The sequence below is a fragment of the Elephantulus edwardii genome, unplaced genomic scaffold (genome assembly GCF_000299155.1).
Source record: "Elephantulus edwardii isolate Elephantulus edwardi_28Jun2011 unplaced genomic scaffold, EleEdw1.0 scaffold00189, whole genome shotgun sequence".
Classification (NCBI taxonomy): Eukaryota; Metazoa; Chordata; class Mammalia; order Macroscelidea; family Macroscelididae; genus Elephantulus; species Elephantulus edwardii.
Window position 1 is genome coordinate 1,929,385 of NW_006399939.1, and position 21,077 is coordinate 1,950,461.

A 21,077-nucleotide genomic window follows, 5' to 3' on the forward strand; every position below is an offset into this window, starting at 1 on the left:
TAGGGATGATAGAGAATTGATCCCTTTGAGCTGTGCTGGAGAAGAGTGTTGAATATACCATGGACTGCTAGGGGAACAAACAGGTTTGTCCTGGAGAAGGTGAAGCCGGAATGCTCCTTGAAGTCAAGGATTCTGAAGCTTCGTCTGACATACTTTGGGCTTGTTGCAAGGAGGGACTGGTCCTTGGAGAGGGACTGGTCCTTGGAGAGGGACTGGTCCTTGGAGAGGGACATCATGTTTTGGGAGAGTGGAGGAATGGCACGGGAGAGGAAGACCTTCGATGAGATGGATCGAGTCTGTGACTGGAGTGGTGGAAATAAGTGCGTTTTGGGTAGCTAGGTTGGCAGAGGATAAACGGTGTTTAGAGCTTTTGTACATAGGGTCGTTATGAGTCGCAAGCTACTCGATGGCACATAACAACAACAACAACAAGAGAAAGAAATCCTTTCAGCACAAATTATAAAGATTTTTCTTTCTGCTTATATTTGTATGCATTTAGTTAAGTCTACTTTATAATTTCCATCTTTAGTGAACTGTAAATAGCCAACCACTGACAATGTTTATTACTTCACTACTATGGTTTTTTGTCAGAACAGAGCAAGGAAACACTGCATGGTTCAAAATTGGGAAGGGCATACCCCAGGGATGTTTCCTGTCTCCATACCTTTTCAACCTGTATGCAGAACAGATTATCCGAGAGGCTGGGTTCTATGAGGAGAAGTGTGTCAGGATTGGTGGAAGATCTATCAACAATTTGCATTATGCAGATGACACAACCCTGCTTGCTGAAACTAAGGAGGACCTGCAGTGCTTGCTGAAGATGTTCAAGGACTGCAGCCTTCAATATGGATTGAGGCTCAATGTCAAGAAGACAAAGATTCTCACCACTGGACCATTTGGCAGCATCAGGATGGATGGTGAAGAGATTGAGACTATTAACTTCTTTAATTTGCTTGGCTCCACAGTCAACATTCTTGGCACTAGCAGCCAGGAAATTAAAAGACGTTCTATCACTTTTTATGCATCAGAGATTTGGACAATGACTAAGGAGTATAGAAGGAGAATTGATGCCTTTGAGCTGTGGTGCTGGAGAACAGTATTTAGGTACCATGGACTGCTTAGGAAAACAAACCAATTCACCTTGGAGAGAGTTAAATCAGGTGTAAGGAGGGACAGGTCCTTAGAGAGGGACATCATGCTTGGGAGGGTGGAGAGACAGTGCAGGAGGGGAAGGCCCTCTATGAGGTAGATTGAGTCAGTGACTGGGGTGATCGGGATGGATGTGTCAGAGGCAGTGCGATTGCACAGGACAGAGCAGAGTTTAGGGCTTTTTTACTTAAGGTTACTATGAGTCGCAAGCAACTCAATGGCACATAACATCAACAACATCAACTGTGGGTTTTAAAAACATTGTCTGTCTGTCTGTCTGTCTATCTATCTATCTATCTATCTATCTATCTATCTATCTATCTATCTATCTATCTATCTATCTATCATCTTTGTTTTTGCTGTATACTGGCAAGTTGGAACCAACCTATACGAGGCCCTTCAGTGGATTTTCAGAGGCAGTAAATTCCATGGGGGGAGATTAACCACTTGTGGAGCAACTAGTGGAACCAAATTGCATACCTTTTGGTTGGCATTGAAGCTTCTTACCGGTTTGAGGGCGTGTGTGTGTGTGTAACCAAATTGCATACATTTAGGTTGGCATTGAAGCTTCTTACCAGTTTGTGTGTGTGTGTAACCAAATTGCATACATTTAGGTTGGCATTGAATCTTCTTACTAGTTTGGGTGTGTGTGTGTGTGTGTGTCCCCGTCCGTCCCCGTCTCCCCAGAGCTCTGAATTCTCAGTGTGTATGTGTCTCCAGAGTTCTGAGCTCACGCACGCGTGTGCAAACACATGAGTGCGCCTGATTGGTAAGGAGGTACACAGCCATCCTGAAGGCAGGTGATTTAAATATACTAGCCGCTTCTTGGGAGAAAAATAATCTCCTCCTCTCTGATTTATGGCCTCTGAAAACTCACTGGAGGGTCAGCTACAGAGTTGATTCTACCTCCGCTGTATATAACAACAACATCCAACTTGCTATTCCCATCTTTTTTTATGTGTACAATTTATTTAACATTAATTATATTTATCATATACAACAATCACCACTGTTTGTTTTGAAATTTTTCCTGTCACCTTAACAACAGCTTAGTGCTTCTTTAGGAGTAAGTTTGCTTTAATCTTTTCCACCTGCACTTGCTAGTCAAACTTTGTCCTCTATGCACTTGCCTATAATAGATGTTTCATAAGAGTGTGTCAAAGAGTATTTACTGTTTTCACTCACCTTAAGGTTATTTCACTAAGGGTAATGTTTTCAGGTCTCTTCCTTGAAAATCTTCCTTTCTCCTTATGGCAGAGTAATATTTTATTGTTTGGCATACCACTTTTTGTTTATCTATACTGCCGTTGACGGATGTTTGTGTTAATTTTACCTCTTGACTATTATGAGTAGTGCTGCTGTGAACATTGTTGTACAGGTATCTGAAAATGTATCCCTGCTTTTGAGTTTTTTGGGTATACATTTAGGGTCCTGTAATTGTATGTAAATTTTTTTAGGAACTACCAAACTTTCAAACAGTTTGAATCATGGCTGTATCATTGTATAACACCATTAATAATGGGTTTTCTATTTTTTCACATTCTCACCTATGCCATCTTCCTCATTCCCAACATACTTCAACCCATTACTACAGTCATTGTGTCAATCCATTTTGTGGAGAGTGTTCCTCTCTTTCACTGACCATCTTTCCATGAATGATGTATTTTTCTACTGAATGGCCCCTCCTAACAACATGGGCAAAATGTGTGAGACAAGTTTCATCATCCTTGTCTTAGTGTGCATAGTGGATACATTTTCTCATTTATTTGTTCTTTCACCTCTCCATTGGTATTCAGTACTCTTCTCCAATATCAAAACTCAGAGGCATTGATTCTTCTTCTGTCATCCTTAGTGTTATCCAACTTTCAGTTTAGTAGCAAGTAATTGAAAAGGCCATGACTTGAATTAGATACATCTTAATCTTTAAACAGACATTATTACTCCTTAACATTTTTGCGAGGGTCCTTGACAGATTTTCCTGATGCAAGTCGTTGTTTGATTTTTTTTTCTTTTCTTTTCACTGTGGACTCATTCATTATTTGATTTCTTGAGGGCTAGTACCAAAGATGTTGAATGAGAATCCAAGTAAGATAAAATCACTGACATATTCATTCTTTTGTCCATCTGCCATGATGTTCTTTATTGACAACATCATGATAGGTGAATAGTGTTGAGGATTTTGTTTTCTTGATGTTGAGATGTAGTCCTTATTAGAGATTATAGTCTTTTTCAGCAGTCTCTTCTAGTCCACATGATTGTGTCATCTGCATAACAAGTTAATTAACAGGTCTTCCCTTTGATCCTGATGTCACATTCTTCTTAATAAAATCCAGCTTTATTTTTTACAAAAAAAGTTTTTCTTTTTTTACTCATAAAATCCATCTTGTTTAATGATTTTCTCAGTATACGGATAGACCAAGTATAGAGAAAGGATGCAGTCCCGACATACACTTTTTAAAAAGTTTTAAACCATGCAGTGTTCCATCACTCTTTTCATACAACAGGTTCTTGGTCTAGGTGTAGATTTTGCATGAATACAGATAAATGTTCTGAGATCCCCATTCTTCTCAGTGTTAACTATAGTTTCTTATGATCACACATTCATATGCCTTTGCATAGTAGATAAATAGATTCTGGTATTCTCTGCTTTCAGCCAGGTTTCATTTGACAGCAGCAGTGATATCCTTGGTGCCACAACCTCTTCTAAATCTTCTTGAACTCCTTGCAGTCCTCTACTGATTGTACTGTTTCTAGGTCCTTTTGGAAAATCTTAAGGAAGATTTTGCATGTGATCTTAATGATATTGTTTAATAATTTCCACATTCTTTTGGGAATGGGAACAAATATGGATTTCTTCCAGTCACCTGGTCAAGTAGTTATCTTCCAAATTTCCTGGCACAGACTGATTATGTCCAGGGCTATTCCTGTTTGTTGAAATACATTAATTGATATACTTATATTTTGGCAGTACATTCATTCAGTAAAGCCAAACATCCACCTTCATTACCATTGATTCTTGATCATATACTGCTTCTTGAAATGTTTCCTTGTAAGACAATTGTTTTTTAGTACAGTGACTGTGTATTCTATCTATCTTCTTTTGATGCTTCCTGGATCACTCAAGATTTCCCCATAGTATTGCTTCAATACATATTGCTGTGATGACTAAGTGGTAATGAGTTGCATTGCAACTCAAAGCAAGTGGTTTGAATACCACTTGCTCTAAGAGAGTAAAATCAACCGTTTCTTCCTGTGCAATTTATAGCTTCTGAAAACCTACTGTACAGTTGGGTATGAGTCAGTTTCTACTTGAGAGCTATCATTTCTCGCGCCTCTTTTCTTTTGAGAGGATGTGAATTGGTATCTTGTTGTGTGCTGTCAAATCAAAATGACCTATAACTGATCCTCTAGCAATTTTTTAGAGGCAATAAATCACACAGAGGAGATTGTCCATCCTTCTTCTGCAGTGCAACTGGTGGTTTGAACTGTGTCTTTGGGATTACTATGCAGCAGTCTTATAACTTGGTCACCAGAACTACATTGTCTTATTGTTGATCTGAATTTCAATAATGAATTTTTTGTGTTGGTTGTACAACATGGTGAACATAATTGTCATTGCACTGTAAAATTTTAAAAGTTTTTTATCATACACTTGCAAGCCAGGAAAAAAAAAAGTCAATAGAGAGGTGGTTGTTATGTACAGTCAAATTGGAACTGAGTCATGGCTGACTCTCCAGCAGCTTTTTTCTTTCTTTTTCTCCAGCAGCTTTTTAGAGGCTCAAAATTGCATTTTTTTTTCTGGAGAGCATCTGGTGGATTTGAACTGCGTGGATTTGGATTGACAGTGCAACTCTTTACCACTAAGCCATCAGAACTCTCTAGAGAGGCGATAATTAGCACTTACTGTAAAAAAGTCAAATATTAATTGCTTCTTGACAGTTTTACAAAAGACTTTCATATGCCTTTCCCTGGGAGTGGGCAGTGTTCTGACGTTACAGAGTTTTTGAGTGCCTATTATTATTTCAGATGTGGTTGGCCAGTCCTCCTCCTTAGTCTGCAAGTTCCACCGAAACATGTTCACTGTGAGTGATGTTCCCTATCACCGCTGATGTTTGAGATACTGGTGGAATAGCTTCCAGCCTCACAGCAACACACAAGCCACCACAGTACAACACACTGACAGATGAGTGACAGAAGAGACGCTGAAACTTCCTTTTCAATATAGGGAAACCAAACCAAGGGAAGAAATGCTAAAGTAAGAGATATAAACAGAAGATTTCAAAAGGCAGCCAGATGACAGAGTATTATAATGAAATGTGCAAAGTTGGAGCTAGAAAAAAGTAAAAACCATCAACTCTCCAAAAGGGAAGAACTTGCTTGGCATTTCTCATGCTCAAAAGAACTGAAGAACAAGTTCAAGCCACAAGTTGCAGTACTGAAGAATTTGGTGAACAAAATATTGAATGATAGAGGAAGCATCAATAGAAGATGGAATGTATATTGTGTCACTGGACAAAAAAGAATTGATGTTGAACTATTACAAGAAGTAGCATATGATCAGAACCAGTGATAATGAAGGAAGAACTCAAATCTACACTGAAGGTAGTGGTCAAAAATTTAGACCTTAGGGACTGATAGAATACTTTCATGAAACCTGGGCATACTGACTAGTTTTTGGAAAATAGCTACTTGGGTGACTGTAAGAGATCCATATTTGTGGATCGTTAGGTGGCTTTCAGTACTCCCCTTACATCATGCCCCACCTCCTCTTGAGGCTAGCCTTGTGCCATTTTGTAGCTGTTGCTGAGAGCTTACAGCCTCATATTCAGAGACACAAGCCACTCCTTACTTTCTTTTGCCAGTGGAGTGTGCCGTGCCTGAGTGGAGGGTCCAGCCTGCATCCAGCCCCTAGACTGACAGAAGGATCACCTCTGACTGCATTCCTGTGTCTGATTCCCTCCTAGGTTGATAGTAATTGCTATAAATGGACACCCACATGTGCATGCTGTGCCCATGTGTGGAGCTATTTACTCTTTCTGTGCTTTCTGTCTCTGGCACCAGTGACAAGCACTGTCCTTGGCTATCTCTAAATTGACAGTGACTGTTCCTGGCAGGCTACACTTATAAATTTAACATTAGGTGCACATCACCTTACATGGGGAGATGAATGTGCTTTTCCTGTCAGGGCTGGGATAGTGAGCCACCTGAACGCATGCTCACATACATCCTACTCTTCATCTGGCAGAGGCTGTCCCTAACAGAGTGCTCTTCTGGATCTGGCACCAGATACACACTACTCCTGCCTTTATAGACATGTTTTTTATCTACCTCCTCCTTCTGACAGAGTGAGCCATCTCTGACTGGGTGCCCTGCCTGCTCCCATCCCCTGGACTTGCAGACACATCCTGGATAGGTGGACTGTTATAGAAACTTTGGAGGACAGCAGAAACTCCATTTGGGTTTTCTGATCTAGACCAGCAGAGATGCCATCTTATGCCTGATACCATGTTCTAGGCTCTCTTTGGGTCAGGGGCAGTGCAAGCTCTGTCTTTGGTTTGACGTCTTGTCCTCAGTCTCCTCTCAGATGAGCAGAAACTTTTCCTTGTCTAGGCACCCCAACTCTAACCTTCTGTTGAAAGAAACTCCATCGCAGATCAGGCATCTTGCCCAGCAGTGATAAGAGCACAAACCAGGTGTCCAGCCCAATTCTATTCCTCAGGATTCCTTCTTTTCTCTCGTTTTTCTTTTTTACCCTTTCATTCACAGTTGCCCCACAGAAAGACAGAAGGGGAAACACTTAAGAATCAGCAAACTTGGAAGCTGCATAGCATAGTCACACTGCTCAATTTGATATGTTGTTGTTATGTACTGTTGAGTTGCTTGCATCTCATAGTGAGCCTGTGTATAACAGCCCTGAAACCTGCTTTATTCTATGCTAATCTTACTGTCCCTGACACCCCTACCCTCATTAGCCCAGTCACTGAATAAATCCATCTCATCAAGCGTCTTCTTCTCTTGCACTGCCTAACTCCCTCCTAAGTATGCTATCCCTCTCCAAGGACTGGTCCCTTCTTACAACATGCCTAAAGTATGTCAGATGAAGCTTCAGAATCCTTTCGCCAAGGAGCAGCCTAGTTTCACCTCTCTAGGATGAACCTGTTTGTTCTCCTGGCAGTTCATAGTATATTCATGTTGTTGTTGTTGTTGTTGTTAAGTGCCATTTAGTCATAGATGACTCATAGCGATCCTATGAATGAAAGACATGAACTTTGGTAGTTTCTCCATGTTTATAGAGTTTCTGGAGGCAAGCTATTTCCTGTTGTGAACAAAGCCGCAGTAAACATGGCTGTGCATATATCTGCTTGGGTGGTGGTTATGGTTTCTTTAGGGTATATTCCCAGTATTGGAATTGGGTCAAATGGTATTTCTATTTGCAACTTTTTGAGAAAGCGCCATACGGCCTTCCACAGTGGTTGCAACATTTTACACTCCCACCAACAGTGAATAAGGGTTCCAGTTTCTCCACAACCTCGCCAGCATTTGTTGCTTGCTGTTCTGTTAAATTTTGCTATTCTTACTGGGGTGAGATGATATCTCATAGTTGTTTTGATTTGCATCTCTCTTCGAGCTAGGGATTTTGAACATTTCTTCATGTGTGTGTTTGCCATCTGAATGTCTTCTTTGGTGAAATGTCTGTTCATATCCTGTGCCCATTTTGCAATTGGGTTGTTTTTCTTGTTGTGGTGCTCATGTATTTTATAAATTCTTGATATAATTCCTTTATCTGACATGTCATTACCAAATATTTTTTCCCCAGTCTGTGGCTTCCCTTTTTTACCCTGTTGGAGAAGTTTTTAGATGTGCATAGATAGGGATTTGATGATTAGAAAGTCCCATTCATCTGTTTTATCCTCTCCTGGTTGTAGAAGAACCAACATTTTTTTTAGCCTCCCTCTTTCTCATGAGATGATTCAAGAAGGGATCATCAATGTTACCATCTTTGTTATCCAGTGTTCTAGTGGCATAGTTGGTTAGAACACTTCGCATTTCCAACTGTTTGAATCCACCAGAGGCTCCAAAAGAAAAAGATAGCGGCTTTTTCCCATTAAGATTTACTGTTTTGGAAGCCACATTGCAGAGTCAAATGAAGCAGAACCAACTTGATGGCAGTGAGTTTAGAAATGCCACAAGTCGGTGGTTTCAACGAACAGAAATTTATTTTTGTCTCAGTTTAAGAGGTTAGTGGTTCAAATTCAGGAAATAATCTCTAGGGAAAGACTCCCCCCACCCCCCTTCCCGTAAGCTCTGGTGAAAATCTCTTTGTCAGCATTGCTCTTTGACTCCATGGACTGCCAAAAGAACAGTAAGCTAAGATGGTGAAACTCTGACTCACATACTTTGGGCATCAGGAAAGGGAAAAGTCATCATGCTGGAAAAGGTAGAAGGTCAGAGAATAGAGGAAGATCCTCAAGGAGGTGACTAACACAATGGTCTTGAGCATGTGAACAGAACAAGGTTTATAGAGTCGTTCAGTGTCATAATGAGTCAACATTGGCCACCTTGGTTCCATTGTGCTTTTCATGTGGATGACATCTTACGTCACCCCAGTCTGAGCTTTTGTCCATTATGCCTAATCTGCTCATTTTGTTTAAAACATTCTTTTAAAATGTTTGAAAAATTATTAGCCTTTATTGTTACTGTGCCTTTGAACTAAGTAAAACTCACAGCAACGCTGTGAACAACAGATCTGAACTTTGTCTTGTTCTGTACTACCCTTATCATCCTTAACATATTTTAATCCATTGCCACAGACACTGTATCAGTCCATCTTGTACCAGTGTATCTCATTGAGGGTCTTCCTCTTCTTCCAGGATCCTCCATCTATCTTTCCAAGCTTGATGTTCGTTTTCAGGAAATAACCTCTTCTGACAACCTATCCAGAATATGTGAGACTAAGCTTCACTATCTTTGTCTCCAAGGAATACACTTGTTGCACTTTTTCTAAGACATATTGGTTTTCTTGGAAACATAACATGTTTCCAGATAAAGAAATTGAAAACATGTCCTCCAGAACCAAAATACAACCTCAGATCTATCCCACATGAATTAAAAAAAATATCTGACAAATATATATAACACATTGAACATTAATGACTGAAGCCTAGGTGAGCTGTGGGATGACATCAAGGCTATATTCATGAAGAAAGCCAAACAAAGGTCATTACAAAGATAGAGGAGAAAGAAAAGATCAAAATGGATGTCAGAAGAAACTACAGATGGCACTGGAATGTAGAGAGGCCAAAACAAAGGAAAGAAATGCTGAAGTGCTAGAGACGAATAGAAAAGTTTAAAAGGCATCTTAAGAAAACAAAGCAAATGTAACAAGTGTGCAACAAATTGGAGTTAGAAAAGAAAAAGGGAAGAGCATGCTCTGCATTTCTGAAGCTGGAAGAATGGGACAAGTTTAAGCTTTGTGTTGGAATACTGATAGTCTGTGGGTGAAATATTGAATGATGTAGGAAGCATTCAAGATGGAATAAAAGCACACCACCGCATGTAGAGAATAGGGTTTACAGTGTATTTTATGGAGCATACAAGTCAATTCATAACATGTTAAACCATAAACATTTATAGTCATGCAAGGCCAACACTTAGCACAAATGACTTGCTCCAGTTCATAATGACCCTGTGTGTAACAGATTGAAATCATTCGTATCCTTGCTCCATCCTTAGTTTCCCCTGTGCTTAAGTCCATTTTAGTCACGTTGTCAGTCCATCTCATTATGGATGTTTTCTCTTCCTCTCACCCTTCTCAGGACTGACTCTTCCTGAGAAAATGTTCAAGGTATATGAGAAAATGTCTCACTAACATTGTCTCCAAGGAACACCCTGCTTGCATGCCCTCTAACATAGATGGGCATGTTCTCTTGGCAGTATTCAGTGCACTTTGCCAACACTTAATTCAAAGGCATCATTATTCACTCTTTTTATTCATGGTTTAACTTTCACATACATATGAAGCAGTTGAAAATACTTTGGCTTGGATGATGTGTACCTTAGTCTTTAAAGTGACACTATTGTTTTTTAGTACTTTGTAAAGTGCTTTGTAAAGCTTTATTAGCATTAAGAAAAGTATGAAATCTTGCACCATCATAACCCTCAGTATGGATAGAAATTTGTGTTGCTAAGCTTCTTGCTGGAGCTCTGTGTGATTCATCTGAATCTTTACTTTCTCATTAATAAACTGTTGTCTGTATACAGAGATCTGGTGGCTTAGTGGTAAGGAATTGTGCTCCCAATGCAAAGATATAGGGTTCAGATCCACCAGCTGCTTCATGTTAAGAAGATAGGCAGTCTCTTCCTGTGTAATTTACTGTCTCTGAAAATCCCCTAGAGGGTCAGCTATGTGTCGGTTTCAACTCAGCGGTACTTTGGATATATTGTTAGGAGAGGCTTGTTCCTTGGAAAGGGACATTCCTTTCCAAGAAGAAGGTCAGCAGAAGAGGAAAACTTCAGTAAGATGGATTGACACAGAGCCTGCCGCAGTGGGCTCAACTGTGTTGGGGATGATAAGGATGGTGCAGGATAGGATTGAGTTCAGCTCTGTTGTTCACAGAATCTCTGAATTATACACAACTTGACCTTACAACAGTAACAACTCAAAAGACAAGTGAGCTCTGGTGGCCTATTGGTAAAAAAGTTGTTCTCCGAACCCCAAAACAGGTAGATCACATCCATGAGCAACTCAAAGGGAGAAAAATGGGCAATCTCTTATGTGATTTACTGCCTATGAAAATCCTCTAGAGTGTCAATTATAGATCAGTTCTAACTTAGTGGTATGTATCAGCTACAACAAAATGTAAATGTGTTGATAGTTTTTAGAAACAGTAATATTGGACTACATGTTTCATTGTGTGGAATAACCAAAATTTATTCTTTTATTTTTTTAAAATATTTATTTGTTTTTAATTTGGTGTACCGTCAAATTGGATCCAACTGGCACAGGAGGAGTTTGCCCCTCCTTCTCTGGCGGAGTCTCTGGTGGATTCAGACTGCACACCTTCGGGATTGCAGTGCAGCTTCTTGCTACTAGGCCACCAGAACTCCCTGTTTTGTTTTTACATATTTTTTGATTGGTTGCCTAAAATCATTCATGTACATTTTATTTATACAATCAGGTTGCCTAAAATCATTCATGTACATTTTATTTATACAATCATTAATTTACGTTGTGCTTCATTCAAGTACATTCTGTTTTACATAATCATTCATATACCTTGTTTTTTATATAATTACTGTTGACCTATGCCTATTGTCACTTCCTCTTTTAAAGACCTCATTGAATCTTTTCTTATTCCTTCACCCTCTAATGGGCCCGCTAACCTCTGCTATCCTAGTGATTTTCCCAGTTCCCCTTTTTCTGCTCCCTTTCCCCCTTCCCCTTTTAATTTATGCACATCTTGCTCTGTTATCCTTCTGATTGTCACAGAATTGCATAACACTCTCTAGACCCTTCCGTGTTATATAATATTTTGCAAATCATTGTTCTTTAGTGATACATAGTATTCCATTGTGTGAATGTACCACAATTTCTTAAGGCGTTCATTTGCTGATGGATATTTGGGCTGTTTGCATATTCTTGCTATTGTAAATAATGTTGCTGTGAAAATAGGTATACATGGAATAACCGTAATTTATTCTTATTGTTATATGAATGCTAGTTTTCTTTCCTTGTGGAATATTTGTTTTGTTTTGCCATATAGTTTTATGCCATTAAGGTTTGTGAAGAATGAGAAAGTAAAAAGTGTTTTCTCTCCTGTCCTCTGCTCTGAAACTTTAGTGAAGAGGAAGAGAGTGAGGAAAACCCTACAAAAATAGTAGTTATTGTGCCTATGATTTTGGGTAGGGGATAGAATTAAAATTGTAACTTACATAATAGCCCATTTAAATTGGTTACCTGTTGCTTTGTTTGAAGGGTACTTAAGTGGTAAAGAGGGGTGCCAAAAACTGGGGAAGCAGTGTGGCCTGAGAAAAGAGAGCAGGTAGTTTTGTTTTTTCATTTAGGTCGTTATTTGTAGCTAAAGGCCTTCCTGAAAGGAATAATAATAGAATAACTATTTTAGAGAGTGTTCCATTCTTTAGAAATGGTGCTCAGCTATGGAGAATATGAGAAATATGTAAGGCTTAAATGTCTTTGGAAGAGGAATTCTGAGAAATAGTTCCTTTTTTGATAAAATGACATTAAGCATGAAAGAAATATTCTCCCCTTTGAGCTAGAATTGTAGCTTCTCAGGTTCCAGAATAGTGATTCCTTGACGCTATTCTCTGTTCATTAGAGTTCCATGAAGACAACTTACAAAGACCTGAATGGCCTCAGTTTAGCTGCTTCAGAGTGTGTGGAGCTATTTCTTGCTCCGTCATTTTCTGTGCCTGGTCTGACAGTGGCCACTGAGAACCATGAAGGTTGTCCCAGAGAAGAATGCTGTCCGGATACTGTGGGGACGAGAACGGGGCACTCGGGCTTTGGGAGCTCAGCGGCTTCTGCAGGAGCTGGTGGAAGATAAAACCCGATGGATGAAGTGGGAAGGCAAGGTAAGAAAAATGGTTTTTTGGTTTTGTTTTATTTTTACATAAAATTTGTTGTTCTTTGGTGGTGTTGGCTCCAGCAATGACCCTAGGAAACCATAACTATCTTGAGTCATAATCATAATCTCTGCTATGGCCTTTAGAAAGGGTCAGTGTTAGACAGTTGGAATTTATTTTGGGGGGAGAATTTATATATTTAAATAACTTAGGAAACTGCTTACAAATTGGGAAGAGTTTATTACCTAGAAGTATCTTTTTTTCTTTAAGAGCAATTTTTCTAGACAGTAATTTCTATTTGTGTCTCAATTTGTTACTTGATTATTTTTTCTAGTTTTTAAGCCTACAATGAGAAGACTAATCAGGAATGATTCATATGCTTTTGAGATAGGGTGAGCCATGGCTTATAAGTAACGTATTTAAACTTTTTCCTGTTTTTTTTTTTCCTTTTTGTCTCCTAGAGAGTAGAACTTCCAGATAGTCCACGATCTACCTTCTTACTGGCCTTCAGCCCAGACAGGTATCTATAAGTTAACCTTAAACCTTAAGACTTGTGATGACACTGCTTTCTGTGTTTGTCCTAGCTCTGCCTTCCAAGATAAACCTCTAAGGACTCTTTGAAGCACTTTATAACCAGAACTTTGGCAATGTAAAAGAAAAGGAATGAAAGTAGAGGACAATTCTGACTATAAAAAGAATAGGAATAAGGAAAAGTAATGATAGATAATGTTGAGGATCAAAACTTTTGAGAGTTTCTCAATAACAGTCCTTTGCCTTTGTGGTATAGGCCACCAATGGCTTGGCATTTTTTCTAGTGGTGGGGGGGAGAAAATTCTCTGAAGGTGATATGAGTCATTTTGGGACAGTGTGGAGAAGCCAGTGCTTTTGAAGATCAGACTCTTTCTGTTGTTTGTAGATATGCTGCTTAAATGCCCAAGGCTTAGTTTCTTTCATGCTGGAATGGGGAATAATAGTACCAGTTTTCTGTGTTGTCCAAAGCTGATAAAGTTTGTTACTGTCCCACATGTTTCTTAATACACTTCCTACTCTTTTTTTTTTTTTCCTTAGGACTCTCTTGGCTTCTACCCATGTGAACCATAATATATATATTACGGATGTGAAGACTGGCAAGTGTGTGCACTCTCTGATTGGACACCGCCGTACTCCGTGGTGTGTTACTTTTCATCCCACCATCTCAGGCCTTATTGCTTCTGGCTGCCTAGATGGGGAGGTGAGAATTTGGGATTTACATGTAAGTACTTCCTTAGCTGTCCTTTTATTTGGTATTCTGAATGCAGACACGTCATTGCCATTGCGTTCTTAATCCTGGATCAGAGATTAACCAGATTCTTGGCGCTATATCTGAGTACATAGTATTTATTGCTCCATTAACTAATACCAAATCCAGCACATGGTCTTCGATTTTAAGATGAAAACACTATTTAGTTATTCTTCCATTTGCTCATTGTAACATAGTATAGGCGGTCTTAGGGTGTATTAAGACTGGGTTTCTGTTATTTCAAGGCAAGAATAATACTGTACTCTGATCATGCTCATCAAAGCAGTGTGCTCCTGTTGTTGTTGTGTGCTGTTGAGTTGGAACTGACTCATAGCTGACCCTTCATTGGGTTTTCAGAGGCTGAAAATCACATGTAAGGAGATCGCCTGTCTTTTCCTTATGGAGCAGCGGATAGATTTGAGCCACTTGCTTTTGGGTGGACAGAACAACTCCTTACCACTGGCTACCAGAGCTTCCTCAGTGCTTCTAGACCATCAGAAAGGCACTGTTCTGGTGACTGACTATTATATTGTATACTATAGTCAGTTATACAGGCCTGCATTTTCGCAGGCTTCATAGAAAGGAATTATGGATATGCTCATTGTTTATAAATGAGAACTGAGTGGATGGAAATTGTTGCATGCTATGGGCAGTACAGCCATATCACAGCTTTTACATTTTACAGTGGACATATTTTAAGTAGATCCCTCAAGTGGTCATTTTATTTTAAATGAACTGTTCTTGAAATTGTATAAAAAGCGCTAGAACAACATGAAGAAGGCATGTCTGACCTTTATTCCACAAAGAGAGACTGCTCCGATCAACAACATCACAACCTAAAACTTAATTCCCAAGAAGTCAGACATGTTCTTATTCTCTCATGCCAATTTCTACTAATTTCTAATATCAGTCCTATTGCTCTGCTGGGTTTGTAATTGATTGCAGTAGCTACACAGACCACACAAAAACTAACTCACTTTTTATTAGTGAAGTTATCAGATCAGGTTCAATTTGGCAACAGGAAAAAATTCCTAAATCAGGACAGCTTCGAAAACTTGCTCACAGACCCTTCAGCCTAACAGCTTTAGGGATATGTTACAGAGCTCTTTTGTTGTGTACTGTAAAATTGAAACTGACTCAAAGCTGACCCTCCAGCAGGTTTTCAGAAGCAGCACATCACAAGGGAGTGATTGCCCATATTTTTTCCTGTGGAGCAACTGGTGGATTCAAATCACATATCTTTTTTCATTGGCAAAGATTTCTTATCATTAAGATGCCAAAGCTCCTGCCGTTTATGGTGTCTTCCCTTTAGTCTTCTAATAAGCTTGGACAAAGGCTCCTACCTTTGTTTTGTGGGGTAGTGGTCTCACAGTCAGCTCTGTTTTTCTGTCCAGTCTGGTTTTCTGCTGTGACTGCCACTGCTCTCTCTCTTTTTTTTCTCCTTTCATTTTTTAAATTAAATTTTAATGAAAGTTTGTAGAGATTTTTTGATTTCCATTCATACGTTTTTATACACTTTCTTCCCCACCCACCCCTCCCCCAGTTCACTTTTCTCTTTGAAGGAAAAAACCTCTTTCATTGTTATAAAATCCTTTTCCCCAACTCCCAGTCCACTTTACTATGTAGCTCTTATTCTGGACTGTTGTCATGAAAATAATATCTAATCATATATTTCTTTTAAACAGTTTTCTAATTCTTTTTTTTTTTATAGAGGAGGTGGTTGTTTTTTTTTTTTTAATTTTATTATTTTTGTGTGCGTGTACCGTCAAATCAGATCTGACTGGTACAGGAGGAGATTGTCCCTCCTTCCCCGGCAGAACAACTGGTGGATTCTAACCATGTGCCTCTGGGATTGTAGTTGCAGCTCCTTGCCACTAGGCCACCAGAGCTTCCCTAACAGTTTTCTATTTCATCTCTTTCAGTGCAGTATACATTATTTATCCCCTCTTAAGTTCCCCCCAACCCTGATGTAGTCCCGTTTTACAACAGTAGCACTAAGCAGTATTTGTCCTTTTGTGACTGAGATATTTCACTCATCATAATATTCTCCAGAGTCACCCATTTTGGATAATATTTTCATGATTTGTCTTTCAAGGCAGCATAGTATTCCATTGTGTGACTATACCACAGTTCCACAGTTTTTCTATCCATTTGTTTGTTGATGGGCACTTAGGTTGTTTCCAGCTCTTTGTTATTGTGAACAAAGCCACGATGAACATGGGTATGCATATATCTGCTTGGGTGGCATTTATGGTTTCCTTTGGGTATGTTCCCAGTAGTGGGTCAAATGGTATTTCTATTTGCAACTTTTTGAGAAAGCGCCATACTGCCTTCCATAGTGGTTGCACTATTTTACACTCCCACTAACAGTGAATAAGGGTTCTGGTTTCTCTGCAATATCTCCAGCATTTGTTGTTTGCTACTCTGTTTGCTATTCTTTGCGAGCTTTGGTGGCATAGTGGCAAGAAGCTGCACTGCAACCCAGAGGTGTATGGTTCAAATCTGCCAGATGCTCTGCTGGAGAAGGAAGAACAATCTCCTCCTCTACCAGTGAGATCTGATTTGACGGTATACCCCCCCCCAAAAAAAATAAAATAAAAAAAAATTGCTATTCTTACTGGGGTGAGGTAATATCTCATAGTTGTTTTGATTTGCATCTCTTTTAGAGCTAGGGATTTTGAGTACTTCTTCATGTATTTGTGAATCATCTGAATGTCTTCTTTTGTGAAGAGTTTGTTCATATCCTGTGCCCATTTTACAATTAGGCTGTTTATCTTATTGTGGTGTGCCACTGCTCTCTCATTAGGTCCAGATCTTACTGGCATAGGAACCTCTGGTCCTAAAGGACATGCACTGCATTCACCAGTCCCCTGCTGGATAGACTAACACATTCTATTTGCATATTCCCACCCAACCATTTGGCAAGGGCAGTGGCCTAGGAAAGCTGTTTTGAATAATAGACCCATTACACCGCAGATTGTCTTCCCTGTCTGCTGGTCCCGTGTATCCTGAAAATATTTGGGAACGATTCATTTCATAGGGTGGCAGTGAAAGCTGGTTCACAGATAGCAACAATGCCATTGCCTCCCTGGCTTTCCATCCCACGGCTCAGCTTCTGCTGATTGCTACCGCCAATGAGATCCATTTCTGGGATTGGAGTCGACGGGAACCCTTTGCTGTGGTGAAGACAGCTAGTGAGATGGAACGAGTTCGGTGAGTACCCTGTCCTTCTAGTCATGTCTGGCACAGGCCTACCATGGCAGAGAACGTGTCTACCTACTGTTATCCCTTCTTGTGGTCAGTTATCATCCTATGGTTTCTCCTACTTTTAAAGTATCTGGCCAGTCAACTGGGAAGCAGTTAATTTCTTTCAGATAATTCAAAATCCACTTTTTATTTAAATCTTCTTGGGCTTGGGATAGAGCCCTCTCTTTTTTATATTAGTAGCTTGGTGGGTTCATTCCTGATAGTTTCTGTCTATCAAATGGAGGATGGAGATGTTTCAAGTTTGGATATAGGCTAAATTTTTAGTCTAAGCTGCATTGCTTGATGCTGAGACTCTTTGTCCTTTGTCCTCAGAATTCATGCTAAATAATGTAACTGCTCTTTGAGAAGAGAACTGAACCTGTGGCAAAACATAGATGTATTTTGTTGCTTTTTAACTATGAAGAACTGTTGTTCTGTGCCATCAGGTCAGAACAGACCCGTAACTGACCCTCTAGTAGGTTTTCAGAGCAGTTAATTGCATGGGAGCAGCTGGTGGGTGGATTCAAACTGCATGCCTTTGAGATTATAACGCAGCTTCTTTGAACCATTCAGCCACCAGATCTCCTTATTGGAGAGCTGTTAGATGTGGCAAATAAAGACTTCCTGTAGCTATTTCCATGGATGGAAGCCTGGATATTTTCCAAAAACGAAATTATTATTTTAGTGATAAAATAATATCCCTCACTCTGACAAGTATAAAGTGGTGACAAAGTATTGAGCCTTGTTATTTTAATCAGGAAATTTTGAAAGTTTTAGCATAAAATATCTACTAGTAATCCCGTAATTATCAGTAAAGTAGAACACAAGTTTTCTATTTTTAATTAACATAATCTCCGTATGTGTTTGCTTGTCTCTTTTAATCTTCTGTGTTCTCAGTCTGGTGAGATTTGATCCGCTTGGACACTACTTACTCACAGCAATTGTTAACCCTTCTAACCAGCAGGTAAGTTAGTTAGCATTTCCACTCCAATTAAACTGTGGGTTTTTCTAAATTAGTGCTCTGTGATTAAATTGAACTCGAATTCTTAGTGCTGAACTGCTTCTTTCCAGTCAAGATCCAAAAGTAGCTTTAGACTCTATATTAAAAATTATAGCTGTGATCCTGGAATGAGAGTCAGTCTGAAGCCTCTGAGTAGTTACCTCGTTAGCACTAACCTGGTAGTGTTGAATCGCTCACCATGCATGTGTGTCTGGCTGGTTGACATTTTGTTTCCCTTTAATGCCCCCAGGTTATGGAGATGTCTTTTGCAAGAGAATTGGTTTGCCAGCTGTAGTCATTTAAATGTGTTGCTAATTGAAAGTGAATAATTTAATAGCACATGATGATTCTGAATTGTTAGCCAGTTAGTGGTTCTTAGTGCTGCTGGGATAAAGAGGTTTTGTGTATATATGAAGGTTATTGTCCTTGGATAGTTATCAGTGCATTTTCTTGATGTACCTATAGTTTCCACTTAACTGCTTTGCTCTGTCCCTTTGGCCTACCCCGGTCAATGTTGCAGGGTGATGATGAACCAGAGATCCCCATAGATGGGACGGAATTATCTCACTACCGCCAGCGTGCCCTCCTGCAATCACAGCCAGTTCGACGGACACCTCTCCTCCATAATTTCCTGCACATGCTGTCCTCCCGCTCTTCTGGCATCCAGGTGGGAGAGCAAAGCACGGTGCAAGATTCTGCCACCCCCTCACCCCCACCGCCTCCCCCTCAGTCCTCCACGGAGCGCCCCAGGACTTCCGCTTACATCAGGCTCCGACAGCGGGTCACTTACCCCACAGCTGAGTGCTGCCAGCACCTTGGGATCTTGTGCCTTTGCAGCCGCTGCTCTGGCACTCGAGTTCCTTCCCTCTTTCCACACCAGGACAGTGTGCCCCCTGCTTCTGCCAGAGCTACTACCCCTTCCTTTTCTTTTGTACAGACCGAGCCCTTCCATCCCCCGGAGCAGGCCTCATCAACGCAACAGGACCAGGGCCTCCTGAACCGGCCGTCTGCCTTCAGTACAGTCCAGAGCAGCACTGCCGGCAACACACTCCGCAACCTCAGTCTGGGTCCCACCCGTCGCTCTTTGGGAGGCCCCCTGTCTAGCCACCCTTCTAGGTATCACCGAGAACTAGCTCCTGGGTTGACAGGATCTGAGTGGACCCGGACAGTACTCAGTCTGAATTCCCGTTCTGAGGTAGAATCCATGCCCCCACCTAGAACCAGTGCCTCGTCAGTGAGTTTGCTCTCTGTGCTGAGACAGCAGGAAGGTGGCTCTCAGGCATCTGTGTACACTTCAGCCACAGAAGGGAGGGGCTTTCCAGCCTCAGGATTGGCAGCTGAGTCAGATGGAGGCAACGGCTCCAGCCAAAACAACTCGGGCACCATTCGCCATGAACTTCAGTGTGATCTGAGACGCTTTTTCTTGGAATATGACCGACTTCAGGAGCTGGACCAGAGCCTGAATGCGGAAGCTCCTCAGGCCCAGCAGGCACAAGAAATGCTCAATAATAACATTGAAACTGAAAGACCAGGCCCCTCCCATCAGCCCACCCCGCATAGCAGTGAGAACAACTCCAATCTGTCCCGTGGTCACTTGAATCGATGTCGTGCTTGCCATAATCTTCTGACCTTCAACAATGATACTTTGCGTTGGGAAAGAACCACACCCAGCTACTCCTCTGGTGAGGCTAGCTCTTCCTGGCAGGTCCCTACTACCTTTGAAGGCATACCATCAAGTGGCAGCCAGTTGCCCCCTCTTGAGCGGACTGAGAGCCGAACACCCAACTCTAGCAGGCTGGAGTTGAGCAGCTCTGCTAGTCCACAAGAAGAGAGAACTGTGGGGGTGGCCTTTAATCAGGAGACAGGCCATTGGGAAAGAATTTATACCCAGTCCAGCCGATCTGGAACTGTATCACAGGAGGCCTTACATCAGGATATGCCTGAAGAAAGCTCGGAGGAAGATTCACTCAGGAGGTAAGCAGGTGTTCTCTTAACTCTCCAGTGTTTACTTTTTCATATTACTTACTTCCAGTCCCAGAGCTGTTGTGGCTGTATCTGGAGTGACTGGGACCCATTCATCTGCTTCTGATCTCCCCAGCGACCACTGCCTCTTTGGGAAATTTTGCTCTGGTGCCAGAGAAGGATAGGGCCTAATGGTATATGAGTCAGTCGACTCTGCTTGATCTCTTTCTGACATAGCTCACCTGACTTTTTAGCTTTGAAGAGAGGTTATAGAGGAGTGTGAGGTAGAATCATTGACTTCTTTTGCCCTGTTTTTTGACCTTGAGGAATTTTATATACAGGACAAGGTGTTCAGAGTGTCTGAGAATAAATGGTAGAAGAGGGCTCTGGGGCTGGAGATTAGTATATTGGCTTTCTTCATTTATGTTACTTTAGATAACTGTGTTCACCTCTAAATTTTATCTTTTGGAACATTGCAACCTGATGAGAGGAAAGGAGAAAAAGACTCCTATCAAGGAAATGATATTATATGAAATAATATTTTCTTAACGCTATGTTTTGAGACACCAGGTTAGTTGTTTGTTAAAATTCTTTAATTGAACCTTTCAGATGGACATTCACCTTAGGTTGGGAAGAAGGAAGAGTAACTCAGGGAAGGAAGGCCTCCCCCATGCTCTGATTGCATCCCAGCCAGCTAGCTCTTTCATGGGAGCAAAAGAGTGGGCGTAGTTGACCGCCTACCACATGTTCCATGTATGGCTGTGAGTGTCTCTCTTGATTTATTAGGGACTTCTTTCTGTATTTTTCTAAAGGTCAAATCTAGCGTAATCACCAACTCCCAGAATATGCCTGTAAGAT

At 40.7% G+C, this 21,077-nt stretch overlaps 1 protein-coding gene across 5 annotated transcripts in view; it reads left to right on the forward strand.

Moving 5' to 3' along the window:
• Window positions 1-21,077, forward strand: part of AMBRA1 (autophagy/beclin-1 regulator 1) — a 237,517-nt gene that overhangs the window by 50,234 nt on the left and 166,206 nt on the right. For 2 of the 5 annotated variants that reach the window (XM_006896722.1, XM_006896723.1), the window contains exons 1-6: window positions 12,607-12,741; window positions 13,194-13,252; window positions 13,801-13,984; window positions 17,052-17,224; window positions 18,155-18,221; window positions 18,778-20,231. In XM_006896722.1, the coding sequence (XP_006896784.1) occupies window positions 12,607-12,741; window positions 13,194-13,252; window positions 13,801-13,984; window positions 17,052-17,224; window positions 18,155-18,221; window positions 18,778-20,231 (2,072 nt within the window). Of the gene's footprint in view, window positions 1-12,485; window positions 12,742-13,193; window positions 13,253-13,800; window positions 13,985-17,051; window positions 17,225-18,154; window positions 18,222-18,777; window positions 20,232-21,077 lie in introns of those variants that run through there. The other 3 variants (XM_006896726.1, XM_006896725.1, XM_006896724.1) reach the window with 3 other exon arrangements.